A 27,612-nucleotide genomic window follows, 5' to 3' on the forward strand; every position below is an offset into this window, starting at 1 on the left:
AATCATTAAGCATCATTAAATCGATATAATTCCACAAAAATCCTCATAAGAAATTATAAATTGAGTGTAAAACATACACGCAATACATCATAGCTATTTGCCCGTTGATTTTGAAATGAAAGATGTGGTTCGGATCAAGTTAATGGGTTTTCAAAGGGTTTTGCACCACAACTCTATACAAATATCTGTCCACTAAGTACACTACACATGAGTGTGTGTTATTATGTGTAGATCAATGTACATGATGACCAGGTGTAGCATTTACAAAACTTTTTCAATGAGAAGAAATGGAGAAAGAAAGAGGAAACAAGAGAACGTAACCGAGGAGGAGAAGAAGGAGAATAAAAAGAAGAAGATGCTATTATTCATAAATATAATAAAGACAATCAAACATGGTGAACAAGTAACAACGAAATAGCTAGTGATTCTTGTGATCAATGAACACATTTCTAATTAAGCAATGCATGTAAATAATTAAACCACAGGCGGGCAAGCTACGTACTCTTGCATCCCTTTATTACTAATTAACACATTTAATTTATTGCATCACGTGACATGCGGCGGCACTGGTCTTTTAACAACCGGAACAACATACAAATCTTCGACACGGGTAATTTCCGCCCCGACCCGTTCCGTCATATCCAATTCTTCATGTTTCATTCCATCGGGCAATTTCCAATCGAAATGGTAGAGAAAAATAGCAAGTGGTAGATCCATATTAGCGAGAGCAAACGTTATCGCAGGGCATATTCTCCTTCCGGCACCAAATGGGATGTACTCGAAATGATTACCCTTGTAATCCACCGAACTATCAAGAAACCTTTCGGGTTCAAAGCAATCCGCGTTTTCCCAATATTCGGGGTCCCTGTTAATAGCCCATGTATTCGCAATGATTTTGGTGCCCGCGGGTATCTCGTATCCATTTATTTCGCATTTTTCGGTGCATATTCTTGGATTCAACAAAGCTGCTGGTGGATGAACCCTAAGAGTCTCTTTGATAATTGACCTTAAATACTCGAGTTCGTGAATTTTGGACTCGTCGACGTACCCTTTGTCGTCGTAAACTCGTCTCACCTCATCTTGCGCCTTTTCCATTATTCTTGGATTCTTTAGCATTTCTACCATTGCCCAAATTAGTGTCGTGGCTGATGTCTCACTTCCACCAGCCAACATATCCTGAAATCATAAAATAGTAATTAACTCATCATCATCATATGAATATTACAAAATTTAGTTTCAGTTGCACTTTGCCCCAAATCATAATTTTTGGCGTAATATTTAGCCGAATTATCATTTATCCTTCCACTTTGAGGGCATTTGAGTCATTTTATTATTCTCATCCAAATCCTAATACAGTTAAACATCTATAAATTAATACAGTAGAGACTAGCAAAATTCTATTAATTTAGCGAAATATTAAATTATCGAACTAATAATTTAGTTGGGTTTTACCGAGTTGGGGCCAGAAAAAACTATTATTTAAGCGAGGGTATTAATTTATCAAGCATTAATTTATCGATGTTCTAATGTATCCTTATCCCTTCTATTAATATACACACAAAAAAAAAAAAAAAAAAAAAAAAAAAAAAAAAAAAAAAAAACATCCTATTTCTCTAATTTCAGAAAACAAAATTAGGGTGGGTTTTTTTTCTACCAAAACAAATTGTACCTATATATTGTGGTCACTAAATTATGAGAATCTTCATTTAGAAGCTATATATTAGGGCGATCCATCCCTAAAAAGACGCAAATGCCCTTGAATTGGACGAATTCATGGCAGTTCCAGCTAAAGAAATTATTCCCAAACGAATTTGAATCTATTGAAGAAAACTAACCATGAGTACAGCTTTAACATTGTCCGTAGTCAACGAAATCTCTTGCCCGCGGTCGTCATCCTGGAATTTGAGAAGAACGTCGAGTAGGTCTTCTTGTTTGTTATGGCGGCTATGGTGATCATCATTAATCTTCTTGTGGTCATCGATGATTTGATCAAAAATCTTATCCGATTCTCGGTGCAGCTTGGTCATCCTCCTTCTTAACCCGGTCACCATTTGAAGCAACTTGACGGAAGGATAAAAATCGACAACGTTAAAACCGGAGGCCAATTCGATACTTTGTTTGATTATGTTTAGTAATTTCTCTTTAACCTCGGTTTTATTACCGAGCGTCGTCGTCCACGTGAGAGCGTACGAACAAGAGTATAGTTTCCGAGTAAAATTGACAGGTGCGGCCTCGGCCTCGGCCTCGGCCTCCTTTGCTATCCACCTGGCGAGGTCGAGAAACGCTTCTTCTCTTATCGGTCGGAAAGATTGGACACGCTTAGCGCTCAAGAGCTCGAGTGTGCATATCTTCCTGAGTTGTCTCCAGTAGTCACCGTACACGGAAGAACTGATGCTTGTGGAGTTATAGCTCATGATCTCGGTCGCTAGAATGGACGGCCTGGATGCGAAGTTGATGTCGTGAGTTTTCATCACTTGTTTTGCTGCATTGGGAGATGAGATGATAACCGTGGAGAGTTCGCCCAGCTGAAGGTGCATCACCGGCCCGAATTTCGTCGCCAATTTGTGTAGGGCCCGATGGGGCGGCTCCGAGCCAATGATATTGTGCAGATTTCCTATTACAGGCAACTTCATAGGCCCGGGTGGAAGATTTGGAGTGCTTGATTTTTTCGTTATTATGAGGATGAGTTTCAGGAAGATGTACATCAATATGGGTATTAAGATTGAGAAAAGAAGTATATCCATATTCAGAAATTAAATTGATGATATTTGCAGTATTAATTGATGATCTCTAGTTTAATGTGAGGGTGCAATATGGGCATGTTTTTATAGTTATTTGCACTTACCAACCACAAGTAATTTTTTGAAATGAGATTCTCATTCTACCTAGGAGAAGAGGGTTTGGCGGTATTCATTATCATTAATTCACTCATTATTAATTCGGAATTTTACTTTTCTTCTACAACCAAAATAATTCGTCGCCCACCCCCCGCGATCAGGCATTTAATTTGCACCGTCTAATATTCCACGAATCACCATCGTCGTAATGAACAAACGCAAGACTAACATATCTCTCTAAACAGATTTCATCATCGGCAATGCCAAATATTTGATTCCTTTGTTCGTCAAAGAAAACAAAAAATCCGCAGCCCTCTCATTTCTTAATCTGAATTCCACCGGTTTTAAAAGAATAAATCTCCTTTTGCCCGTCGGCTGAATTTGGGACGAATAGTGGTAGTGTATTAGTATTGGACCATGGTGGCGCCCGATTCTAGTGGTGGACGGCCGACCGCAATCTAAGCATGAATAGTCGGAATTTTTTTTTAATAAGAATAGTCGGATATTGAAGATTATACACATTCAACTATGATTGTGGAAATTTTGTAATTTCTTACATTTGAAGTCTTGCACTTGAAATATTTGAAATGGGTGGCGTTGGGATTCGAGCTTAAGACATTTTCATTTGGTCTGGCTCTAATACCATGTTCAATGACCATCTCAACAAAAAACTTAAGCTGTTAGTGAAATATATCATTTAATATTAATATCTTCAATACTCACATAAATATCTAATAAGTAAAAAAAAATGAAAAAAAGAACATTGTTAGGCACCCACATTGTAGCGAGACCAAATAATACACAACTTGCTAATTACTACCCTCGTGGTGTATCTCTAGCTTCTTCATCCATATTAATTTTGCAGCATTAAATGAAAGTGACGGTTCTACTGTGTTGGGCCGGATTGGCTAGATGGACTAGGAAACTCAAAAATATTTTTTTTTATTTTTTTTTTCAAAAATAGGAATCATAATTGTATTGTCCATCTACAATTGTACACTAGATATGGAATTGCCTAGAGGCATATTGGGCGGTCAAACGCCGGAAACCGACGGCAATAAAAGGTTACAGAAAAAAAAAAAAAAAAAACGCCGCAAATCGGCGGCAAAAAAATATTTTAGAAAAAAAAAAAGTCAAAATTGGATTTTTGTGCTCAAAATTGAAGTTAAACTGGGGTTACAGTTAAGAATTTGGTTAAAGATTGGGGGTAATTTTGTCATATACATTATTTTTTCCTTTATTTATAATACATATTAAAGGGATGGACTTATTAGCGAAAAAACACTGAACCTAGAATAACAAAGATGGTTGGTCAAGCACTTATGCACAAAACCCCCTATTAATTTACAATTGAAAAATAATAAATGCCTTAACATACAAGTACTCTACCTTGCCTTACCAAATCTATACCAAAATTCGATAATAACCATTAATTACCATATAGTATCGTACCGAATATTTGGTAGTGCATTGGTATTAAATTTCTTAATATTTTTGTAATAAAATCAGTAGAAGAGTTATGGACAAACCTACCTACAAGATTCTTGACACAAACATATGATCGAATCCTAGCAGTCGCAGTGTGGGAATTTCAATTTCAATGAGGTTGGTTCCTTGTGGGCACCAGGTTCGGGTCCGCTACCTTAACGGGCCGTTGAGTCACCATAATTTACATTCCTCCATCAAATACTTGTCGAGCCAAGGGATGGGGGCCCTGAAGGCGAGGGATTTCGCCTTTTTTGGTACAATGTATATGTATTGTAAAATATCTATCCAAAAAAACTAAATTTTAAGAGATTAATTAGGATTAATTAATCCATAAAAAAGTAGGGCAATCCTAATCAAATCGGTCTAAGAGTTGGGTAGTCCCATCCATGGATGATAAATCGTAAATCGAATCGAAAATCGATTTGTCAAAAATTCAAATCGTAAATAGTAAGATTTGTAATTCTTTCAATAATAATATAGATAATGATTACATAAAAATATTTTAAAGAAATTATATAGTGGTATAACAACTTTATATGTCTTTTAAAATTTATAAAGTCAAAATATAAAAGTTGTATCCCGAAAAATATAAAGAATTAATTGAATTAAATATAAATAAATAAATGACCTAATACAAGCACTTATGCTATTAAAATCGGTGACGTGTGAGAAATTCAAGTAAAAATACAAATGTCTTTTGAGAACTAATTAAAATAAAATAATATTTATTTAGAATACATAGAATTGAATCCATTCCTATTGATTTTCCTACTATAGATGAGAAATATAAGCAAAAGTACTACTATATTGTGATTTTCTTTTGACATGTACTTGACTTATTTCAGGGGATAGAGTGTTGACAATAACGTAATAATCACATTAACTAATTCTAGTTAAAGTGTAATGTCTTTTTAATTGAAATTTATTATCAATAGTATAACAAATTAAAATTTTCTCAGATCGTAATAATCGAATCATAAATCGTAAGATTTGATCAATTTTTAACATTAAAGATTTGTTGTAAAATTTGAATCGATTTAGGTAGGAATCAAATTGAATCGTAAGATTTTAATAACCATGGTCCTATCTATGACAATTGGAATTAATATGGAATGAACTAAAACAAAACTCAGGCCCTCATTAATTAGTTCAACCTACAAATGTAAATTTGAGCGATAAATAACTCTTTTACCTTGCTTTATGTATGATATAATCTCAAAATTTTTGAAGTTTATATTGTGGATTCTTAACGATTGTAAACGTTCATTTAAATTAGGTTTTTTTGTCGATTTTAGTGTTTAATTTTAGGGGTTTTCAATTTTTTTTCTTTTGGGGGGTGGGGTGCGGGTTGGGGGTTTCCATTACCATTATAATATGAAAGCTTTGTTTTTAATTTACAATTCTTCCATAAGGTTATATCTCAACTTTAGGGTTTCTTTTATATTGTAGGGGTTTTCAGTTTTTTTTTTTTTTTTTGGGTTTTGCATTCATGATCTGCAAAGCGGCATTCTTATTAATTCGACTTTTCAATTTTTTATGCATAAAGAAAAGAGAAAAAAAGATGAAAATAGTAAAAAATGATTGAATAAAGTGAAAAAAAAGGGTTGAAAATCTGGTGAAAAATGGTCAAAACTAAGCCGTCTATATATAGAGATTTATAGGGGTATTTTCGTCAGAAAAAAACCAACAACTTTTAGCAACAGCCGGTCAAAAGGTTTGACACTTTGACTAACGAAATTAGCAAAAGAAAAAAACTAACGGCAGGGGGTGTTTGACGTTTCAATACATCAGGGGGTAAATTAGATATTTTGCATAGTACAGGAGATATATTTCGCATAGTACAGGAGTGTAAAATGAATTTTACCCAAAAAAATATATACAATTAGTTAAGAGTTAGAGTAGGGAAAAAAAGGTGAAGAGGTAAAACCTATATTTATAAAAAAATTGGGGGCCAAAACCTATATTTACAAAATATTAATTAAAAATACCTAAATTTTTTGTTTCTTTTTTCAAAATCCGCCCAATATGGATCCCTCCAGCATCTAGGCAATTCCATCTCTAGTGCATAGTAGTTAAACTCTCGAGATACCGCGATATTTATCGTGAGACAGTACAGTCCCAGTCAAAATGATACAACTCATAATATGTATCGTCTGTGCATAAATATCGGTAAATATCGCGAGATATCGTATTGTATCGCCATATCATGATATGATACGATACGATATTTATGATATTAGTCAAAATACTAAAAACAAATTAAAAAAAAAAAGAAAAAAAAAGGAAACGAAATATTCACATAATGAGAGTCTGAAAACGGATTTCAATATTATTTAATTCTTTTTACATATATTAATAGGTCCAAGAAATTTAAACGTCAAGTTTGATATTAATAAGAGAAAAAAAGGAAAGGTCAAAGTTGAAGTTGATGAAGTTGAAGAGATCGATCAATATGAGGATGAATAAACTCATTTGAAATTGGTGAATGATAAAAATTTAACATTGATCTTGAAGATTATGAGTGATAGATTAGTTTTTTTTAGAAATTAGGGATTCAAATTTGAACTCTGTTGATGTTATTTTATGAGCAATTATGACTTTTGTCATATTTTATGATGCAATATTGAAATTTGAAAATATTTATATATATATATATATATATATATATATATATATATATATATATATATATATATATATATATATATATATATATATATATATATATATATATATATATATAGGTGTTATGTGACAAAACCCCCTCAATGAATTTCTCATTTATGATAAATCCAAATTTTAATTCAATTTTTGACATAAACCCAATGGACTCAAATTACCCACAATGCCCAAAGAAACTCATTAAATTCAGATTACATTAATTACCCCAACTTTGTATTTTTGGGATTTCCTTGCTTTTTTTTAATGGGGTTTTTGTGTTAAAGTCCCCAACCAAACATGTTTATTATTCTAGGTTTAGGGGACATATCTCTTTCACCAATAAGCCCATCACTTTAATATTTATTATAAATAAAGGAAACACTCATGTATATCCCAATATTACCCTCAACCATTTATACTCAATTCTTAATTGTAACCCCTATTTAATCAATTTTGTCCACAAAAATCCAATTTTGACCATAAAAATTCAATTTTGACTTTTTTTGGAGCATAATTTAATATGCTCAAATTTCATCATTTAACTTAATTTAATCTCAATTTGACCCCAAATTTCACAAATTATTCAATTTTGACCCAAAACTTTTTTTTTTTCATAAAAAAAAAATTTTGCCGCCGAATTCCGGCGTTGACTTTTTTTTTTTTTCTTCCGGATTTTTTCGCCGGTTTCAATTTTGACTTTTTTTTGGAGCATATTTTAATATGCTCCAAATCATCCTTTAACTTAATTTAATCTCAATTTGACCCCAAATTTCACAAATTATTCAATTTTGACCCAAAACTTTTTTTTTCACAAACATTTTTTTTTTCAAAAAAAAAAATTTTGCCGCCGGATTCCGGCGGTCAACGCCGGTCTCCGGCGTTGACTTTTTTTTTTTATTTTGCTTTTTTCTTATTTTTTTTTTCTTCCGGATTTTTTCGCCGGTTTCCGGCGGTGACTTTTTTATGTGTTTTTTTAAGTTTTTTTTGTTTTTGTTTGGTTTGTTTTGTTTTTCCACGTCCGCCGCTAAACGTTGACCGTAATTGTGCTGTCACTGACAATAAATTAACGTAATTATACTGTCAATGATAGTTAATTGACGTAATTGTGCTGCCGTTGACATTACATTAATGTAATATTATTATTTTTTTTTTTTATTGTTTTTTTTTTTTATTTTGTTTGATTTGTTGACTAGTTAACGTAATTATATTACCGTCGTTGACAGTAAAATAACTGTAAACACAATAATATTATTGTCAACAACATCAATATTATTATTTTTTGGGGTTTTTGTTTTGTTTGAGTTATTCTCGGAGTAACGTAATAATATTACTGTCTATTATTGTAATATTACTGTAAACACAATAATATTACTGTGGTTGACGGTAATATTACTGTTGTTATAGTAATATTGGTGTCAACCACATCAATATTATTATTTTGTTTGGATTTTTTGTTTGTTTGAGTTATTCACGGAGTATCGTAATAATATTACTGTCTATTACTGTAATATTACTGTGGTTGACGGTAATATTACTGTTGCTATAGTAATATTACTGTCACTCACAGTAATATTAATTCTTTTGGTTTTTTTTATTATGTTTACATTTGTTGAACGGTCAACATAGTAATATTACTTTATTACACAATAATAATGAGTTGTGTTGTGTTAATATTAATGTGCTAGAGATTAATATAGCAATATTATTGTGTTAAACTATAGTTTAGTTAATTTTACTGTGTTTAACAGTAAGATAGTTAATATTACTGTCAATCACAGCAATATTGCTGTTTAAACGGAAAAAAAAAAAAAAAAAAAGTCAACGCCGGAATCCGGCGGGAAAAAAAAATTTGAAAAAAAAAGTTTTGGGTCAAAATTGAATAATTTGTGAAATTTGGGGTCAAATTGAAGTTAAATTAAGTTACGGATGAAATTGGAGCATATTAAAGTATGAGGGGTTATTTTAGTCCTTTACAAAAATCTGGACCATGTGTGGACTTATTGGTAAAAGAGTTTTTTGTCTTGATCTCTTTATAAATAAGTACCCATTAATGGGCTTATTTGTAAAGTCCCCTTTTTTAATTATGTATCATTCATCAAAATTGAAATTAATCCGTGAAGAATCCTATTTTTCATCAATATATCTAAAATCCTATTTTTCATCAATGTATCATTCAGTTTCAATCTCCTATTTTTCATCAATATATCTAAAATCCTAAGAGATAAAGATAGAAATTAGATTTTGTTAAATCTTAACCTGCATTGTTAAATTTTGAGAAGTGCAATTTCAAACCTCAAAATATCTTATTTCACCACCAAATTAAATATATTTTCCAATTTTACCAATTTCTTCTTCTTTCACCTATATTTTTTAAACATTTATAAACCATCTACCACTAAACTAATTAAAATATTTATAAAAAAATCCCAAAATTTTCACTGGAAATCTCACCCTCCCCACCTTAAGTAAATAATACTTTTGTCGAAGAAAACTATTTTCGAAGGCCAAAAAGAGCAGGAATTGACGTTTTTTGAAAATAAATTAAAATTGCTTGTATGGAAGGTCCTGAACTTCCTCAAGAATTGGCCAGTTTGGTTTAATATAATTTCGTTTCCTAAAACAAAAAAATTACGTAATATGTTGGTCATCTGATATGGAAGTTCAAATATATTGTAATAAATATTTCATTGTAAAAAATAATAATAAAAAAATTAAAAATTAATAAAATATAAATAACTTAGAGCACATGAGGATTAAGTGAATACAAGGAAGGGTGGTGGATTATAAATTTGAGGGGTATTTATGATATTTTATAATCTTTGGTGGTGAATTAAGATAATTTGGGGGTGGAAATAGCACCACTCTAAATTTTACTATGTAAGTGTACTATATTTTTTATTATGTATTAAATTGATCATTTTTTCACTTTTAAAACATTATTTCGTGTATCACACGGGGAAAAATGCTAGTATATATTAAAAATAATCTCACGGTCACATATAAATAATGACGAAACCAATCCATAAATAAACATTTGACGAAAACTAACAAAATCATTGTGGCATAATCCTACTTACGTACTCGAGAAAATCCCGCATGGGTACAACTCAACTGGTTTCGGGAATGGTAAGTTGGTGCAAGGTTTTAGGATCCAGTACTAGCAACCGCAATGTGAAAACTTCAATTTCAATAAGGGTTAGTTCCTTGTGGGCAGCAGGCCCAGGTCCGCTACTCTGACGGACCGTTGAGTCATCATGGATTTACATTATTCCATTAAATTTGTTGGAACTCCGGCTGCACTTTGACGATTGATCACCTAATTGGCGGATTGAAGCTCGTCCTCTATTTTCTCTCTCTTTTTCTTAATTGATAATTAGCTGCAATAATATACACAATAATATGGAGATAGGCAAGGTGAGGCGCAGACTAGGTCGCTTTCTTAAGACGAATTTCACGACCCCTTCTCTAATGAGGTGCAAAAATGTTCCAATCGTGTCGCCTATGGGATACAACAGCCCAGCCTATCTCTCTGCTGTAACTTCACCGAAATTGCACGTTCAAGTGAAGTAGAAACTTACACCCGACACACAACAAGAGCTCAACATATAATATATATAGGATCTTTAGAAATTCATTTTTTATTCTCTTCTCTCTTACTCATGCAAAGCCACAATATCCCCTTTATATAATTTATAATATAACCCCCATACAACCTCAATTTAATATAGAAATTATGGTATTTTATGTAGGAAAATAATGACTTTGAATGTTTCAAAATAGTGGTCTAATGACCCTCATAAAAGTGGTCAAAGTCATTATTATAATTTATAATAAAATATATTGTTTTTATTAAAATAACCCAACAAAATACTTATCGGGTCAGAAAATGGAGTCCTGCAGGCCAAAGGATTTTGCCTTATGATGCAAGAACACGAGAAAATAATTAAACAATAAAATATTAATGTTGTATGAATTCTCGTGGGAAAACAAAATCTAGACATTTATGACATAATTAATAATTTCGTTGCTTATATAAAGCCACCAAAAACCTAAAAAGACAAAATTATATTATTTAATCTTCAAGTAAAATTAAGGTCTATACATTTTGCAAAATACATTCCACAAATTTATTTATTTATTTATAAAAAAAAGATAAATAAATAAAATGGATATCGGAATGATAATTGTGCTTGATACAGAGACAAATACAGTGTGGAAAATAGAGAAAGAAGCCATGCCAGGAGGCTCATCTTACACACTATCAATTCCAACTGATTTTCAGGCCAATAAAATTGAGGTCAAATTTTTGGATGGTAATCGGATGCAAGTTACTGTTCATAACGCCAATGCAATTATTTACAGATATTGCCCTTTTGGCTAAATGCATTATTAATTGCATTTATTAATTAATTAATTAATTATTAGAAGATATTTATATTACATATGTTATTTATTTAGAAATGAAAATATACACATCCATGTTGGTATTATTGTGTATATAAATAAATTTTATTAGGTACACACTTTATTTGGGGATCCATTTTTTTAATAGTATTCTATGTCTATGTAATTTGAAATGAAATATTATTCATAGTTTTTTGTTTTTTTAATTGCGATTATAAAGTTTAGGAAACTATGAAAAGGATGCAGCAAAAAAAAAAAGAAAAAGGAAATTACGAAAATATTCTTGTGATTGATTGTTTTTCAGTTAATTAATTAAGAGTGATAAATGGTAAAACTGAAAATAGTGTATTATTGGAAGTGTTAATTAACAGAATAATTTGGGAACAAAAAAAAATTTCTCAATCAGACAAATAATATGGAACAGAGAGAGTATCAATTATCAAACTTAAATATACAATGTTCGATTAATTGATAGTTACTTGCGATAAACAATCGTCAATGTACACCCCAAATGACGATGTTCGTATGCATGGTAGAGATTATCAAACGCATCCTCGTCACCTCGGAAATTAACTATCATCTAAATAATCTTTGCACGATAGTAATAAGAAGGGATCCAAAACATAATTTCTAGAGTTACGTTCTTAAACACCGAAATAATATTTGCACGATAGTAATAAGAAGGGATCCATATGCATGCAGGGCCGGCTAAAGCCCATATGGGGCCCTAGGCAAATAATTTTTTTGGGACCCTTATATTATTTTTTTAATTTAAAATTAAATATAATTTTGGTATTTTCTTATTATTTGAAGTGGAAATATTAGAATTATTATATCTTATGTTATATTTTCCACAATTTGGCTTTCATATAAATATTTTTTGTTTAGTTTTATGAAAATATAAAAAAAATATTTCAAATTTGGGGGCCCTAATTTATAATACACATAATTTAGGGAGCCCTATGAATATTGCAGATAGTTTGGGGGCTCTAGGCGTAGGCCTAAGTTGCCTATGCACTAGAGTCGGCCCTGTATGCATGTAATTGTCGTGTAAATTAAACACCGAAAACTATCTATATTTTATCAAGTGTAGCATTTACAAACTAAATCTTACGATTTAAAAGTGTGGTCACCATTGGCGGAACATAGAAGGGGCGAGGGGGGCTGTTGACCCCCCAAGATTAAAAATAAAAATAAAAAATTAGGTATTTGGCACTGTATTTTTTGAATATTACTTTTAGCCCCCCTAAAGTTTTTTTTTATATATATATATATATATATATATATATATATATATATATATATATATGTCATATTTTATATAAAAATATAAAATAAAATGGTGAAAACTTGTATAATTTGAAATAAAATTTATGAATATTTACATATTTTTGAATTTTTTTATCAATAACTCTAAAAATTAATATGAAACGATGTCATGAATCCCCAAAATATTAAGTACGATACATTATTAAAATAATTTGAATTAATTTAAATTTTTTTTGTCATGCTTAAATACGATAAAATTATTATATATATATATATATATATATATATATATATATATATATATATATATATATATATATATATATATATATATATATATATATATATATATATATATATATATATATATATATATGACATTTTATATAATCATGGGACGAATCTAGAAATAAATATTAAGTATGTATACTTTCCCCGTCCTAAGTTATTTGCCTTTTTTTATTTTTTTGTATCACAAAATAATTTGTCACTTGAGAATTAATTTCAATGATGAAATAGTTGATGATTTTTCAATTGTGCTCTTAACATATTTGTTACTTTAATCATGCGTATTTGTTAATTTTCTTAATCCATGAACCACAATCCAGAACAGTAAATAATATGGGACGGATGGAGTAATTATCAAGAATCGGTGCATGCGCCTGGCAAAATCTTATTTACCAAGAATATTACGATTGTATAAATTCTCATGGGAAAACAATCGAAAACATTTATGGCGTCATAATGTTAAATTCCGCGTGACTGTGTCACGTAGCTTATATAAATCCACACACACACACAAAACAAAAAACAAAAAACAAAAAAAACCCCAATAGCAATTTAATCCTAGTTATCTTCAAATATAGTTCATTAGTAAAAAAAAAAGAAAAAAGAAAAAGAAATGGGAATTAAAATGATAATTGTTGTTCCTGAAGGGCATGGGACAAGTTCAGATGCAGTTGGGCGAATTACCAAACAAGACATGGGAGGAGGTTCCTTCGGTTACAGCCTGACGATTCCCCGCATTTCGAGCGGGGATCAAGTCGCGGTAAAAATTGAAAAGAAGGACTTGAAATTTACCGTGGTAACCCCGGGAGTTACTGTAATTAAAAAATGCCGTTTGGCTGGCCATTAACGGCACTAATTAATTGGTTATTAGGGGATATTAGTACCTTAATATCAATTTCTTATATACTATACAAATATGGGTTACTGTTTATTTGTCCCATTAATATCTTGTTTTAGTTTCGATTAAAGTTTCCGAAATCAGAGGGATCTTAAAGTTATTTTAGCATACCTCAAGGGTGTAGCTGTAAATTACCCCTTTTAATATAAAGATATATAGATTTTTGTCATAAGACTGTAATTTATTAAACATAGTTTATATAACTGTTATAATCACTTTACCTTGTCTTGTTTTTTTTGTGCATCTCTCCATCCTTTGGCCCTTGCTCTGATAGGTTCCAGCAGGTTGACCCACTGGGTCGGTCCGAATTGGACTCGGCGAGTCACGATTACCATATACATGAATTGCAACCGACCCGCTTTCGACAAGTTAATTCACGGTTCCATGTTGAATTGAGGGTCAACGGGTCGAACGGTTGGTCAATGGGCCGGTTACGTGTCCGGTCGGGTTGGAACGAGCCCGTGGGCGTATGTCTATATATGTAACATCCAATCTAGGTGTGAGGAGGCTTGACCCATGAACCCGTTAAATCCGTGAAAACTCGTCTTATATGGACCGGACTAACATTTTCATCAATAGCGGCAAGTCTTGATATAAAGAATATAAGTGGGTTTAGGTCCAACAAATTAAATTTTGTTGTTTCAAATATTCGTATAATACATTATACATGCATGCACTCGTTATTTTAGTTTTATGTTATACTCTCTTCATTTCTTTTGAAGTATCGTTTAAGGTTAATGCACACCAATTAAAAAAATTATTAAACAGCCTCGAATTTAGGATAAAAAGTTTTTATTTGACAAAACTACACATTTGTATTTTTCAACTTATCTTTATTACTTAATAAATTTATCATTAATGTTGTGGTAAAGTTTGAAAAAAAAAAATTTTAAAAAAATCCTACATTGAAAGACTAAAGTGAAACCTAGTATGAAAAAAAAATGGTAAAGAGACACTTAAAAAGAAACGGAGAAAGTACACGTATCACCAACGTGGATCAAACTTTTGCTTGAATATTAGGAATTTCTTTAAATATCCTTTAGCATAGTTTAACATTTCATATTTCAAGTAATATTATTTCAATAAATCGTAGTACTAGATATTTGTTCTCACCCTTATTAAAGTAATGTGATTTTGATGCATTATCTTAAATAATTTTGCTTTGTAAAATTACTTGAACGTGCAAATAGTCTAATAAAAGTTATGTAAATCAATAGACAAAAAAATAAAAAATAAATTAATGGGTTTAGAACCGTCAAATCGGTCCTCTTACGAAGCTGCCATGAACCCATATGATTTAAACTCGCTGAAAACACTATTTTGGTGCTTGAAAATCAAGACCCATATATGATTCGATGGGACGAAGTTGTACTTTATTAAAAGTAACGGGTTTATGACCGTTGAGAATGTTATCATATCATTAATTTTGATATTAACATAAATAAACTCACAATATATAACATTAACATAAATAAGGTCGCCATAAATTTCGATTTCGGCCTCGAGCCTTTAGATGTGGACTTGTGGCCCTATTTAGCAGTATTACACACTCTTCTTATCTCTCCACCAATTATGCCTATCTTGACCCAGTGATGAAATCTCGTACGAAACGCGAAATCTTGAACAACGTAAACGATCGACCACCGATTTGGTAATGGCGTCGTAATACAATGTAGCATCTGGTGGTAATACGGAGAACACTTTCCTGATGTTGCGCAGTCTCTGGGCGTCGAATTTATTGCTATCAGTTGATCAAGTGCTGCTAAGATAAGTTAAATACAATATGATAATACAATATGCTATAATAGCAGGACCTCATGTCAGTTGATAATGTAATAGCACTGTAATTTAAATTTGGCAGATAAATATTTTAATATTCTTTGATAATTTTTTTTTTTCATTACAATTTTTATTTTTATTTATTTAAACAATTACTTTCTTCCATTTTTTTTTAATGCGGCCCCGTGCAACGCAAGGGCACGGTTACTAGTTAATTTATAACAAGATTGACTTTAATTTATTTATTCTATATTCCATTTTTATTGTCACAAATCCTAAGTTACTTTAATTTTTTTATATAATAAAATATTCTCTCTACTCCAAAATAATTAACGTTTTGGGTTATTGAATATATATTAAGAAAATGAATAAATATGTGTAGATTTTACGAAAAGACATATAATATGACTAAGACCCATGTAATTAATTCTCTCTCAATAAATTAAGAGTAATAAGGGCATAATTGAGAAAACAGTAATTAATGTATCATTGGAATTCTAAAGTGACAAATAATAGTGAACAAGAAAAACTTCCCAAAGTGGCAGTCAATTTGGAACGAATGTAGTAGATTTTAAGACTTTTCTAATCAAATATTATTTGTTCGTATGAAAGATCTAATAGTTCAAAATGGAAAATTTCCTCCTTTATGTTTTTCTCGTTAATAATCATCAATGGCATACTATACATAGTTCATAATTCATAAGAAATTCTATTCAAAAAATTCATAAGAAATTCGCACATGATTCACACGTGATTGCACATAAATCGCACATGATTCGAATTGCGACAAAATCGTCAATTCATCGGTCAAAAATAACATATGTAAAGAAGTTAAATAAAGAATAATTCACAGAAATAGAAACTCATGGTAACATATTGTTTAGTTATAATGTCTAGATTTTAATATTTTTATTGAGTTTAGTGATTAAATAGTTTAAGTTTATAGTTCGTATATTTATAAGTCCTTATTAACACATGATTTTTTTAATTTCTTATCCAATATTTATTAATTTATGAAGTATCTAAAACTATTTACCTTTTATCAGTCAAAAATCTAGATTTCATATATTAACTAAAATCATAGGAATCACGTGCACTGCACGTGTCACTTACTGGTCCAAAAGAATGTCAATTTAAATATGATTTTGGAAAAACAAAAATGAAAATATTTAGAAGACCAATTTTCTCAAAATGAATTTGCACATAGTGAAAGTATGACCATAAAAGAGTATTTGTATGAACTTAAAAAAGTAGTTGTATTAACATAAAAAAAGTAGGTGTAAAATCAATTATAATGTATGAACATAAAAAGAGAGTTGTATAAATTATTTTTTATGTATGAACATAAAAAGTAGTTGTATGAACCAATTTTTGTGTATGAACATAAAAGATGAATCTTGCAAGTACTTGTATAGTTGTATGAACATAGAAAAGGTCAATAAAAACTTAGAGAAAAAATAAATTTCTCAAAAACAAGTCCTCCATTGCCGAGAAACTTAGGCTATGTTTGTTATGGTTTTGGAACTATTTCGCTATTTCCCCGAAATAAAATTCTTCACCACATCTCCTCCAATCATGTCTTCCAACAAAAGAGGTCGCACGGGCGACGCATCCACTTCGAAAAAGGGGAAGGGAAAGAGAGGATCCACCAAGGTGTTGTTGGTTCCTCAACCCGATAAAGAGGCATTTAGCGTCGAAGGAGCCGACAGACTATTCGAACAAACAAAGAAGAATGTTATTACGGAACGAGCACTAACGATCACTCTACCACACTTTGCCAATCTTAATCAAGAAATCAACAAACAAAGGTGGCAAAAGTTGTGTGAACCGGAACCCATCGAGATATTTTAAAATATTTTCAAAAAAATTCCCCACAAAAATTCAAATGTTTTTCTCTCTAACAAATATGATTTGACCGCTATAGTGAAAATTATTTTCACTAAAATCACTTTATCTTTCAATTTTTTCTTCAAAAATACATTTTCCAACACCTTTTAGACATCATCTGACTTGCTACAGTACAAATTGTCTCCTCTCAAAACACAAACAAACAAACGAAGGTGGCAAAAGTTGTGCGAACCAGAACCCATCGAGATATTTTAAAATATTTTCAAAAAAATTCCCCACAAAAATTCAAATGTTTTTCTCTCTAACAAACATGATTTGGCCGCTATAGTGAAAATTATCTTCACTAAAATCACTTTATCTTTCAAATTCTTCTTCCAAAATACATTTTTCCAACACCTTTTAGACATGATCTGTTGCTACAGTACAAATTGTCTCATCTCAATTCACAAACAAACTTTATTTTATTTACATTTTTTTCTCCTAAAACATCTTTATCCACAATAAAATGGAAACATAACCCCAAAATCTTAACATTCTCAAGGAAACAATGGCAGATCAGCCTCGTCACCTGATTTCGGGCAAGACTTGGAAACGTTAAAATGTTCCATTTTAAAAAGTTCCATCTTGAGCAAAGCGGAGCTGAATAAGACACAAAGGAGTTTCGATTTAGTCTTTATTCCCTAATGCAAACCATTTTGAAAATTGCAATCAACTTATCGCAAGCACAACTGGTAATGTTTGAAGACATTTTAATGTTCCAATTTTCGTAGGCAATTCTATTTGAGGAATGTGGAGATGTCTTAAGCTCATCATGTATTCCAATGTATTTGGCAGCTTCTGCAAAGCATCACATGCTCTTAATATATGCAAGTAAGTTTACCAATAGAGGTTGTTGAACATATCAAATCACTTAGTTCTGAAAAATCTAGACATCTAAAATATAATAGTTCATTGACTGAACTTGGAAACTTTTCAACACAATCGTCCTCCAGAAGATAAATATGCATCGATTTGAAATTCAAGAACATGAGAACGCATGCTTTATCATTGGAGAATAATGAACGAAGACAATTCGCTTGTTCATTAAGACTTGCACACGATTGCACGCGTATGTAACGAACTTGGTCGCTTGAATTTAGCATTGAGGATGCTAGATCATGCACAAGATCATGCATGTTATAATTTATATTTTTTTTCTAACAGCGACCTGTATATTGTAACAATGAATTCCCTAATAGACCATTAAATAACTTGTTGCCCAAAATATCTATATCATCATTTTCCCCAAGGCATCTCTCACCCATCGGCAGTTCAACCAAGACCTCCATTTCAAATTTACATTCGTTAGGATATATGGAACAATACGCAAAGAACTTTTTGAGTAACGGTGGCGACAAATGATCAAAACTCACTTTTAAAATCTTCGAGAAAAAATTTTGATATCGTAAACATAAGATTCATTCTTATAAATGGATTGCCACTTAGAAATCGACTTACCGCGTAACAATACGCCAACCACTTTGGCTGTCAACGGCAAACATTGACATCATTTTGCAATAGATGCTCCTACAGTCTCAAACTCGAATGGAATACCATTTTCTCTTTCTCCAATGACTTTTGCTTTGATTATGGACCAAGACTCATCTTCTGATAAGTTACTTAGTTTGTATACATGAAGAGTTTTCACCAGTGAAGCAACATTTTGATGAATTGTAGTAACAATGATGTCATTTCGGGAAGCAGAACTAACTTTTGCCAAGGAACTTATAAAATCATCCTATTTTTCATGATTGTCATTTCAAACATCGTCGAAGGACATGTAGAAATCATTGAGCTCCCAAATCCTTTTGAAGTTCTTCCACAATATTTCCAAGGTCGACGGCCGTACTTCATAACGATTGAAGAATGTTCTTGAAAAGAACCTTGGCGTCAAATTTTTCAGAAACGTAGACCCAAAAACGCTTAGCAAAATGACTATTTATGGCTTCTTGATGAAACACTTCCCGGGCAAACGTTGATTTCCCAAGTCCACCCATCCCGACAATGGGAAGGATAGAGAGTACATGGTCACCATTTGGAAAAGCAGTCATCGTCTTCACTATTTCAGACACTTCATTTTCTCTCCCATAAAAATATGGATCAATGTTGAATGCATCAGCTTCTCGATCTGCAGATGGACCCGATCTATCACCATGAACATGTCAATCAACCACTCCCCCTTATGAAGATCGTAGTTTTTTTTTGTATCTAGCAATTTCTTAATAATGATATCCTTAACTTTGTGTGTCATTTGTAGCTAGATGGTGTGTATTGGGAAAGTATCGCGGGAAGAAACACGGTACCTTTTAATTTTCTTGGCCAGATTCTGATAGACAAGCTTATCCAACACATTATCGGCATGGAAACCCAAATCTTAGCTTCTTCAATTAGAAAGATATATATTAATCAACCACGGTATTAATCAAATGTAATATACTAAAATTGTAGTTGAATAATGAAATCAATTTCAAAAGTAACAAAAAACAACTGTAATGTTGTTAATGACACCCAACACGATCCAACCATTATGGGTCGAATAATGGCTGGCAATCGACTTTGTCGGATAAGCAATGGGTCAGTTGTAGGTATTATCGACCATTTATTTATTCATTTTTTTTTTAATAATAGTAAGATGTTTTTAAAAGTTTTCTCGGAAGATATTTAAAATTTTGGGAAAACTTGTATTGCAAAAATCTCAACTTCAAAATTAAGAGTTTTTTTTTAATTAAAAGAACTAGTATTTTTTTTCCGTGCGATGCACGGGATAACACTTTTAAAAGTGAAAAATTAATTAATTTAATGTGACAATAACAATTATAATAAAAATACATTTATACTATAATAACAAAATTTATTAGTAATATTTAAATGACAGTAACAACATCAACATTCATAAAAATTTAATAATACATTATAAACCTATTCAACAACAGATTATATAAACTCAACTTTCCTAATATGAAATTGATTATTAAATAATGAATCTATTAATAAAGAAAAAAATTTAAAAAAAAAAAAAAAAAATCGTAGAGAAAATAAGTAGATTTTTTTGTTTTTTGTTTTTAAGGTTCCATTAAAAGGAAAGCTGAATAATAAAAAAATTTGTAGAGAAAAAAAATTACAAAAATTTCCTTAGGGTTACCCTAGCGTTTCTTTCTTTTATATATAAGATTATATAAACTCAATTTTTCTAATATAAAATTGATTATTAAATAAATGAATCTATTAATAAAGAATAAAATAAAAGTAATTAAAAAAATTCGTAGAGAAAAAATAGATTTTTTTTTTTAAGATTCCATTAAAAGGAAAGCTGAATAATAAAAAAATTAATAGAGAAAAAAAATTACAAAAATTTTCTTAGGGTTCCCCTAGCGTTTCTTTCTTTTATACATATGAGGTTACCCTAGCGTTTTTTTTCTTTTATATGTAAGATTTCAATGTTTAATATCATTCCACAAATTGGCCATATTAATTTATTTTAGTATGGAATTAACCTCTACAAAAATATTAAAAAACCACAAGAAATGAAAAGGAGACATAATATTTAAGATTTTTTGAACCGTATGCAATTCGGAGTTTTTATTTAAAATAAAATTTGGATTTATTTTGTTTGGAAACGTGTTTCCAATTTTTCATTATTATCAGAAACATCCCCGAAACTTTTAAATATTTATGGAAACGATCCCGAAACGTTTCCGACAGTTTTCATGGATTTTCGGTTTCCGAACGTTTCCGAAACTTAGAAACACGTGTGGGTTGAAGTTTTCGTGCATCACCGATATATCCGACCAACCGACTTTTGAGTAAATTGAAAACTGCCGACTGATCCATTTATATATTGATCGCCCAACAACAAAGTTTCCTCTGGAAAATACTATCGGCCGATAAAAGCGGGTCGAAAGTGGGTCGGTAGCGGATCACACCGACCATGCCCAGCCCTACTTGAAAATTGAAATTATTCTTAGTCTTCAGCACAAAAGGCAATTGTGGGAAAATTCTTTTCTGCGTTTTCTTCTTACCACCAATTCCTCTCTTCGTCTTCTTCAATCCACCGCCGCCGCTAATGCTGTGGGGCATGACACGCCACCGCCCGTGCCCCTCGCCTCAGGTAATCATCAACTCTCTCTCTCTCTCTCTCTAATTAATACTAATAATAAGCAAGTAAAATATGTGTTAGGGAAAAAAAGAAAGAGTCTTTACATTTATAAAAAGGGAGTCTTTAATTTTCTCTTTGAATTGTTTGTATGCTTTAAAAATTCTATTTAGCATTTAAAAATTTGTTTGTTTGACAGGTACAAATAACGATCAACCAAGCCTTGTAAATGTATAACATGTGCTGATAGATTTGGATTCGGATGATAAACTGCCAACTCATCAAACTCGAAACCCTCCAGAAAGTACTCGTACAACGGTTCAAACTTATCAAGAACTCTTGCTCGTTTTACCATGCACACCACCTGTTCGATGAAATTCCTAAGACAACGCTGGTTTCTGTTCACCGGTTCATGCTCAACCTCGTACGTCAAAATAGCCCGGGCGCAGCGCTCGGTGTTTTCAAGAAGCATTTTCAAATGGGTCTTTCCAGAATTGACGAAGTTGCGATTGCCATTGCTGCCAAGGCTTGTCTTGGGAGACCGAAACTCGGGTCTCAGATTCATGGCTTGGCTGTAGTTTCCGGTTTTATGGATTATCTTGCTGTGTGTAATTCTTTGATGAACGTGTACTGTAAGTCGCGTGATTTAAAGGGGGCTCTATGTATATTCGAGCACTTGAAGAACCCTGATACTGTTTCTTACAATACAGTGCTGTCTGGTTTTGGAGACAATAAAGAGGCGCTCCGTTTTGCGTGCGCAATGCATTCGTCTGGGATTGCATTTGATGCTGTAACGTATACGACTGTGCTTGCACATTGTGCGCACGGTCAGGAGTTTGATTTCGGGTTTCAATTGCATTGCCTTGTTTCGAAGTTTGGCTTGAAGACGGAGATTTTCATTGCGAACGCACTAGTGACAATGTATTCGAAAAGTGGGAAAATCTCGGATGCTGGCAAGTTGTTCGACGAAATGCCCCACAGAGATTCGGTTTCTTGGAACGCAATTCTCTCGGGCTACGTTCAGGAGGGTGGTTGTGGATTTGAAGCCGTTTTGGGATTTATCGAGATGGTCAAACAAGGCATGAAGCTCGATCACGTCTCGTTGACCAGCGTAATTTCAGCTTGCGGGCAAGAGAGAATCTTGAATTCCGGTAAGCAGATTCATGCTCTGTCGGTGAAAACAGGGTACAATACGCACGTTTCGGTTTGTAATGTTTTGATGTCCATGTATTCGAAGTGCGAGATTTTCGAAGACGCAAAACTGGTATTCGAGAATATTCATGATCCCAATGTAGTATCTTGGACAACAATGCTCTCCATAAACGACGAGGAAGCCGTGAACTTATTTAAAGAAATGATGAGGCACGAAATAAACCCGAATGAAGTTACATTCATCGGATTAATTCACGCCATTACAAAACACAGTATGGTGCAAGAAGGCTTAACAGTACACGGGTTTTGTATAAAGTCAAACTTTCTTTCCGAAATCAACGTTGCAAACAGCTTCATTACCATGTACGGTAAGTTTAAGATGGTGGAAGACTGTGTAAAGGTCTTCGAGGAACTCGATTACAGAGAGATAATATCGTGGAATGCTATGATAGCTGCTTATTCACTAAACGGGTTGTACCAAGAAGCTTTACAGGTGTTCCTTTCGGCTTTGAAAGAATTACAACCAAACCCTTACACATTCGGTAGTGTCTTGCACGCAATCGCCTCTTCGGAATCGATCTCTCTGAAACAGGGGCAAAGATGTCATTCCTGGATAAAAAAGCTCGGGCTGGACACAGATCCAATTGTCTCCGGTGCACTTCTTGACATGTACGCAAAACGTGGCAGCATATTCGAATCCGAAAAGATTTTTCACGAGTCAACGCAAAAAAGCCAAGTTTCCTGGACAGCTATAATATCAGCCCACTCGAGGCACGGGGCCCACGATTCGGTCATGAAGTATTTCAAGAATATGTTGACCGAAGGCGTGAAACCAGACGCAATCACGTTTCTCTCTGTTTTGACATCGTGCGGTCGAAATGGAATGGTTGATTTAGGAATTAAAATATTCAACTCGATGGTCGATGAATATTTTGTCGAGCCTTTTTCTGAGCATTATTCTTGTGTTGTGGATATGTTGGGCAGGGCGGGGCGGCTGCAGGAGGCCGAGGAATTTATGAGGAATATTCCAGGTGGGCCCGGAGTATCGGTACTTCAAAGCTTGCTTGGTAATTGTAGAATTTACGGAGATGTGGAAATGGGAGTTAGGGTTTCGGATGCTTTGATTGAAATGGAGCCGGAAGAATCGGGTTCGTACGTTTTGATGTCGAATTTGTTTGCTGAGAAAGGGAAGTGGGATAAGGTTGCGAGAATTAGGACAGTGATGAGGCGGAGGAGGGTGGTGAAGGAGGTGGGGTTTAGTTGGGCGGACGTTGGGAGTGGGGGCGAATCGGTAAATTTGCATGGGTTTTCGTCGGGTGACAAGTCTCATCCTTTGTCGAATGAGATTTATTACATGGCTGATTTGGTTGGATCGGAAATGAAAAGGAAAAGAGAAAGGATCTGTAACATTTGATCGATTTTTTGTTCGATTATATGGATGAATTGAAGTAATTAGAAAATTGCATTTACTGATTTTATTTTTTGTCGATTCTTTCGGACGAACTCTGTAGTCTGTAGTACCGAAAGGCTTGAAGATAAATTTACTGTTTGATCTTTGGCTTCAAACTTGGAACAATGTATTATACCATGTAATTCGAAATTTTCTACCTATTGTTTTGAAGATTTCATATTAATTTAGGACGGTGTCCCCGAATCAGAACCGACAAAAAAATATTATTTAAACGATGTTATTAATTATTTGAATTTTAAATTATCGAGGTTCAATGTAACAAAGATCTCACACAATCTTAAATCAATAGTGCCGAAAAGAAAATAAAAGGAAACCGATTATGAATTCGTCCGTCGGAAAAAAAATCTACTAAATACTAAAAAGGTTTAACTATGTTCTGTATTTACAGCAAAAACAAAGAGCATCCAACTCGTTCCATGCTCCAGCTAAAGGCGAACGTAGAATTCAGCCGATTCTTGATCCCTAAGCTGTTAGAAACCTATACAATTTATTCGTGCCATGCTTGCGAATGCACAATTTGCCAACAAACGATCTGGCAAATTGCGAAAAATAAAATAAAAAATAATAGTTATAATAACTACGCGCAAAACAGTTGGCGGCGTAATTCGGTGCAACGAATACGTTAAGATGGTTGAGCTTCTTTATTAGTTGTATCATCAGATCCTTTAGAAGAGTGCCTAAACCTAAATATACTATGGAGCTCAAGTGCTGCCATTCTTTGCTTAAGCTGCTCAATTTCACCGGCTAGTTCTTCGTCTCTTGCCCTCAGTACCTGTCGCGTATTCAATTGACGAAAAAAGATCAGTAAAATATTTATCAGGCTGAATAAAAATGACTTTTTCTTAAATGATAATTTGTTGTTAAAAGAATTGCGTTATCGAATGAAATTTTTGAAGAGCGTACCTCCAATATCTGCTTGCGAAGTTCCTCTTTTCTGGCTTCTGATCGGGAATTTCTTTGCACCTCGAAAACTATAAGTCCACCTGCAACCTAATAATACAACAAAGAGTTCATTAATTAATTAATAGTAGCCTAGATATTTGGAAAAAAAAACAGACGAATATGAGCTTAAATTATACAAGAAAAATTGCAAAAGAAATAGTAATTAATATAGTTCGAATAACTGCATGGCCTAGTCCGTCTAAAAGTATTGAAGAAGAAGGGATAAATTAGAGTCACGACGAAGGGGAAAAAATTAAAATTATATAATAATCTTGTGCAAGTAATCATGAAATCCTCAATTCAAGATGCCTCGGTAAAGCTCGTATAGTTTGACGAATACGGTTAAAAGAATAAATAAAAAGTAATAAATGTGTGTTTATTGTATAAATTAATTCGACCAAAGTACAACCGCGTAGTTGTGATAGATACAAAATTTACTACTATGGTATTTCATGTTAAAGCCACATTCACATGAAATTTACGGGTACAAATACCACCCTATAAGTATAGTTTGCTTATTATCGGAAATAAATAAAAAAATAAAAAATACCGTGAATAAAAAGAGCTCCCCGAGAAGGTCTGCAGCAACCTGAACAGCTTTTTCTTCATTGAGAGGACGGATTTCAACATTTGTTGCACGGCTATATATACGTCTTTGCAAATTCGTCGTAAGACGATGATTTGCCTGTTACACAATTAGAGCAACCAATCGATCAAGTCACAAGCAAAATAAATAGAAAAAATCAGAATATCGGAAAAAAAAAATCATTAGATGTTAACGTTCATCAAAGCATTTTATTAAAAGTTTATGATCAAACATTTGTAGTTTAATCACTCGATAGAATTTTTTTCAATATAAATACACGCGTCACACGTTAAATAGAAGTACCGTACATTGACATCGAACGTGTTCAAAATTAGAAAAAAAACGGCACATGGTTGACTATTCACAGTGCCGTTTTCGACTCGGGCACTACAAGCACAACCAAACACCACTATCAGTCGGACGATGACTTCTACAATCGAAAATGAAATCTTACGTGTAGTAGATTGAAATATCGTATTCTTAATAATTTTATTATTAAATACGTTTCATGTATTCCAAGAACTGATCATACGAAAAAACTAGTCTCTTCTGCTCAAACAATCACAGCCCTTTTCTTTTTCCCCAATATATAACAGACTTGAATAATCAAATGTAATCAATTACTCTGTCAGACAAAACATCAAACACCTATCGTGCATTACTGGAGACGCATTACTCACTCATAATTAAACTAACCCTCCATCAAATGGGTGTTTTTGTTCTACACAATCGTGTAATTACAACTGTTCGAGCCATAAAAAAACGAAGAATTAGGGGGTGAAGAAGAATTTAACCTGGGCAATGTTGATGATGGTTTGTCGGAACTTGGGGTGAAAGCCAGCTTCTTTCTTGATGCGATTACCAATTGGTTTGCAGAGTGTTCTCAGCGCAAGTGTGCCGAGCTTAAACAATGGCAGTATCATTATTTTTTGAATTCTTGATAATTCACGCAGGGAAGAATCTCACTCTCGGCATTGATATTGATCAGAGGTGTTTGATGTTTTGCCAACTCCGGTGAATTTCTTAGGTTATTCATGGGCCAAGTTAACCGAGGAGGCCTATTAATTAATTATTTATTTTAGTTTTAAAATTAATAGGCCCAAAAAGTTACAAATTCCAATCAATTTAACACGCCTATAAATAAATAAAAATTCAATAAAGAAACTCGCAGCTAACTGTATAAATGCACTGGATAAATATACACTCTCCTATAATACTCGGCTCATATTATATAATATGTCTTTTTGGGGTGTTTCTTTTTTCCAAATTATTTGTCATTTTAGATTTTCAATAGCACTTTTATCTATTTTACCTCCTATCGCTCTTAATTATTTATCTCAAAAATTATTTTTGGTATAATTTATGCATATTTATTGACTATCTATTAGCGCAGCCTCCCAAAACGACATATAATATGGGACGGGAGGGAGTAGGTTGCAACATATATAAGAGACGTAAAACCACTATAGGCTAACCATATGTAACGAACTCGGCCTAGCGACCGTTGGCAAGGTGATTCGAATTTGAGTCAGTTGATACAAGTTCAGTTGCTCCAACTATTACAATCTTTGATTCATTACATGAGGTACATGATTAATTATTGGGGCAGTTAGTCCTAATTGTATCAATAGTAAAAAAACTCGTATGGTTATAAGATTTTGATTAAAAGTCAATCGGGCATCGTTTACGTTTACAACATTAAAGTTCACCGTCCTAACAAGAATGCGTTCTTACTTATTTTCTGATCGATTATTGTATAGATTGTAGCTAATGACTTTAACTTTATCTACCCAAGTTGAATTAGATTGATTTGTAATCAGAATCTCACTAAATTTTGCTCGTTGCAATCGCATCAAG

The 27,612-nt window shown here is 32.6% G+C and overlaps 3 protein-coding genes across 3 annotated transcripts; 1 reads left to right on the top strand and 2 right to left on the bottom strand.

Annotated features, from left to right (window-relative positions):
• Positions 1-388: 388 nt before the first annotated feature.
• Positions 389-2,806, bottom strand: LOC105964609 (salviol synthase). Its single transcript, XM_012989117.2, has 2 exons — positions 1,836-2,806; positions 389-1,176 (listed from the first exon to the last, which is right to left on the bottom strand). The coding sequence occupies exons 1-2, from the start codon at positions 2,742-2,744 to the stop codon at positions 547-549; spliced, it is 1,539 nt and encodes a 512-aa protein (XP_012844571.2). The 5' UTR covers positions 2,745-2,806; the 3' UTR covers positions 389-546.
• An 18,557-nt stretch (positions 2,807-21,363) lies between these two features.
• On the top strand, positions 21,364-24,377 carry LOC105964644 (Pentatricopeptide repeat (PPR) superfamily protein). Its single transcript, XM_012989146.2, has 2 exons — positions 21,364-21,619; positions 21,804-24,377. Exon 2 carries the CDS (start codon positions 21,867-21,869, stop codon positions 24,168-24,170), a length of 2,304 nt encoding a protein of 767 aa, XP_012844600.2. The 5' UTR covers positions 21,364-21,619; positions 21,804-21,866; the 3' UTR covers positions 24,171-24,377.
• A 167-nt stretch (positions 24,378-24,544) lies between these two features.
• LOC105964645 (OPA3-like protein) lies at positions 24,545-26,818 on the bottom strand. The gene is made up of 4 exons (XM_012989147.2): positions 26,550-26,818; positions 25,720-25,854; positions 25,131-25,217; positions 24,545-24,999 (listed from the first exon to the last, which is right to left on the bottom strand). Exons 1-4 carry the CDS (start codon positions 26,676-26,678, stop codon positions 24,850-24,852), a joined length of 501 nt encoding a protein of 166 aa, XP_012844601.1. The 5' UTR covers positions 26,679-26,818; the 3' UTR covers positions 24,545-24,849.
• Between the last annotated feature and the right edge of the window lie 794 nt (positions 26,819-27,612).

The sequence above is a fragment of the Erythranthe guttata genome, chromosome 7 (genome assembly GCF_056151865.1).
Source record: "Erythranthe guttata isolate IM_541 chromosome 7, IM_541, whole genome shotgun sequence".
NCBI lineage: Eukaryota > Viridiplantae > Streptophyta > Magnoliopsida > Lamiales > Phrymaceae > Erythranthe > Erythranthe guttata.

What these genes read in the sequence shown, in the direction of transcription:
- LOC105964609 (XM_012989117.2), bottom strand. Translation starts at nt 2,744, where the DNA reads ATGGATATACTTCTTTTCTCAATCTTAATACCCATATTGATGTACATC. An exon ending in ATGTTAAAGCTGTACTCATG is followed by an intron (nt 1,177 to 1,835) that starts GTTAGTTTTCTT and finishes TTATGATTTCAG; the next exon opens with GATATGTTGGCTGGTGGAAG.
- LOC105964644 (XM_012989146.2), top strand. Translation starts at nt 21,867, where the DNA reads ATGATAAACTGCCAACTCATCAAACTCGAAACCCTCCAGAAAGTACTC.
- LOC105964645 (XM_012989147.2), bottom strand. Translation starts at nt 26,678, where the DNA reads ATGATACTGCCATTGTTTAAGCTCGGCACACTTGCGCTGAGAACACTC. An exon ending in GGGAGCTCTTTTTATTCACG is followed by an intron (nt 25,218 to 25,719) that starts GTATTTTTTATT and finishes TTGTATTATTAG; the next exon opens with GTTGCAGGTGGACTTATAGT. An exon ending in TTCGCAAGCAGATATTGGAG is followed by an intron (nt 25,000 to 25,130) that starts GTACGCTCTTCA and finishes AATACGCGACAG; the next exon opens with GTACTGAGGGCAAGAGACGA.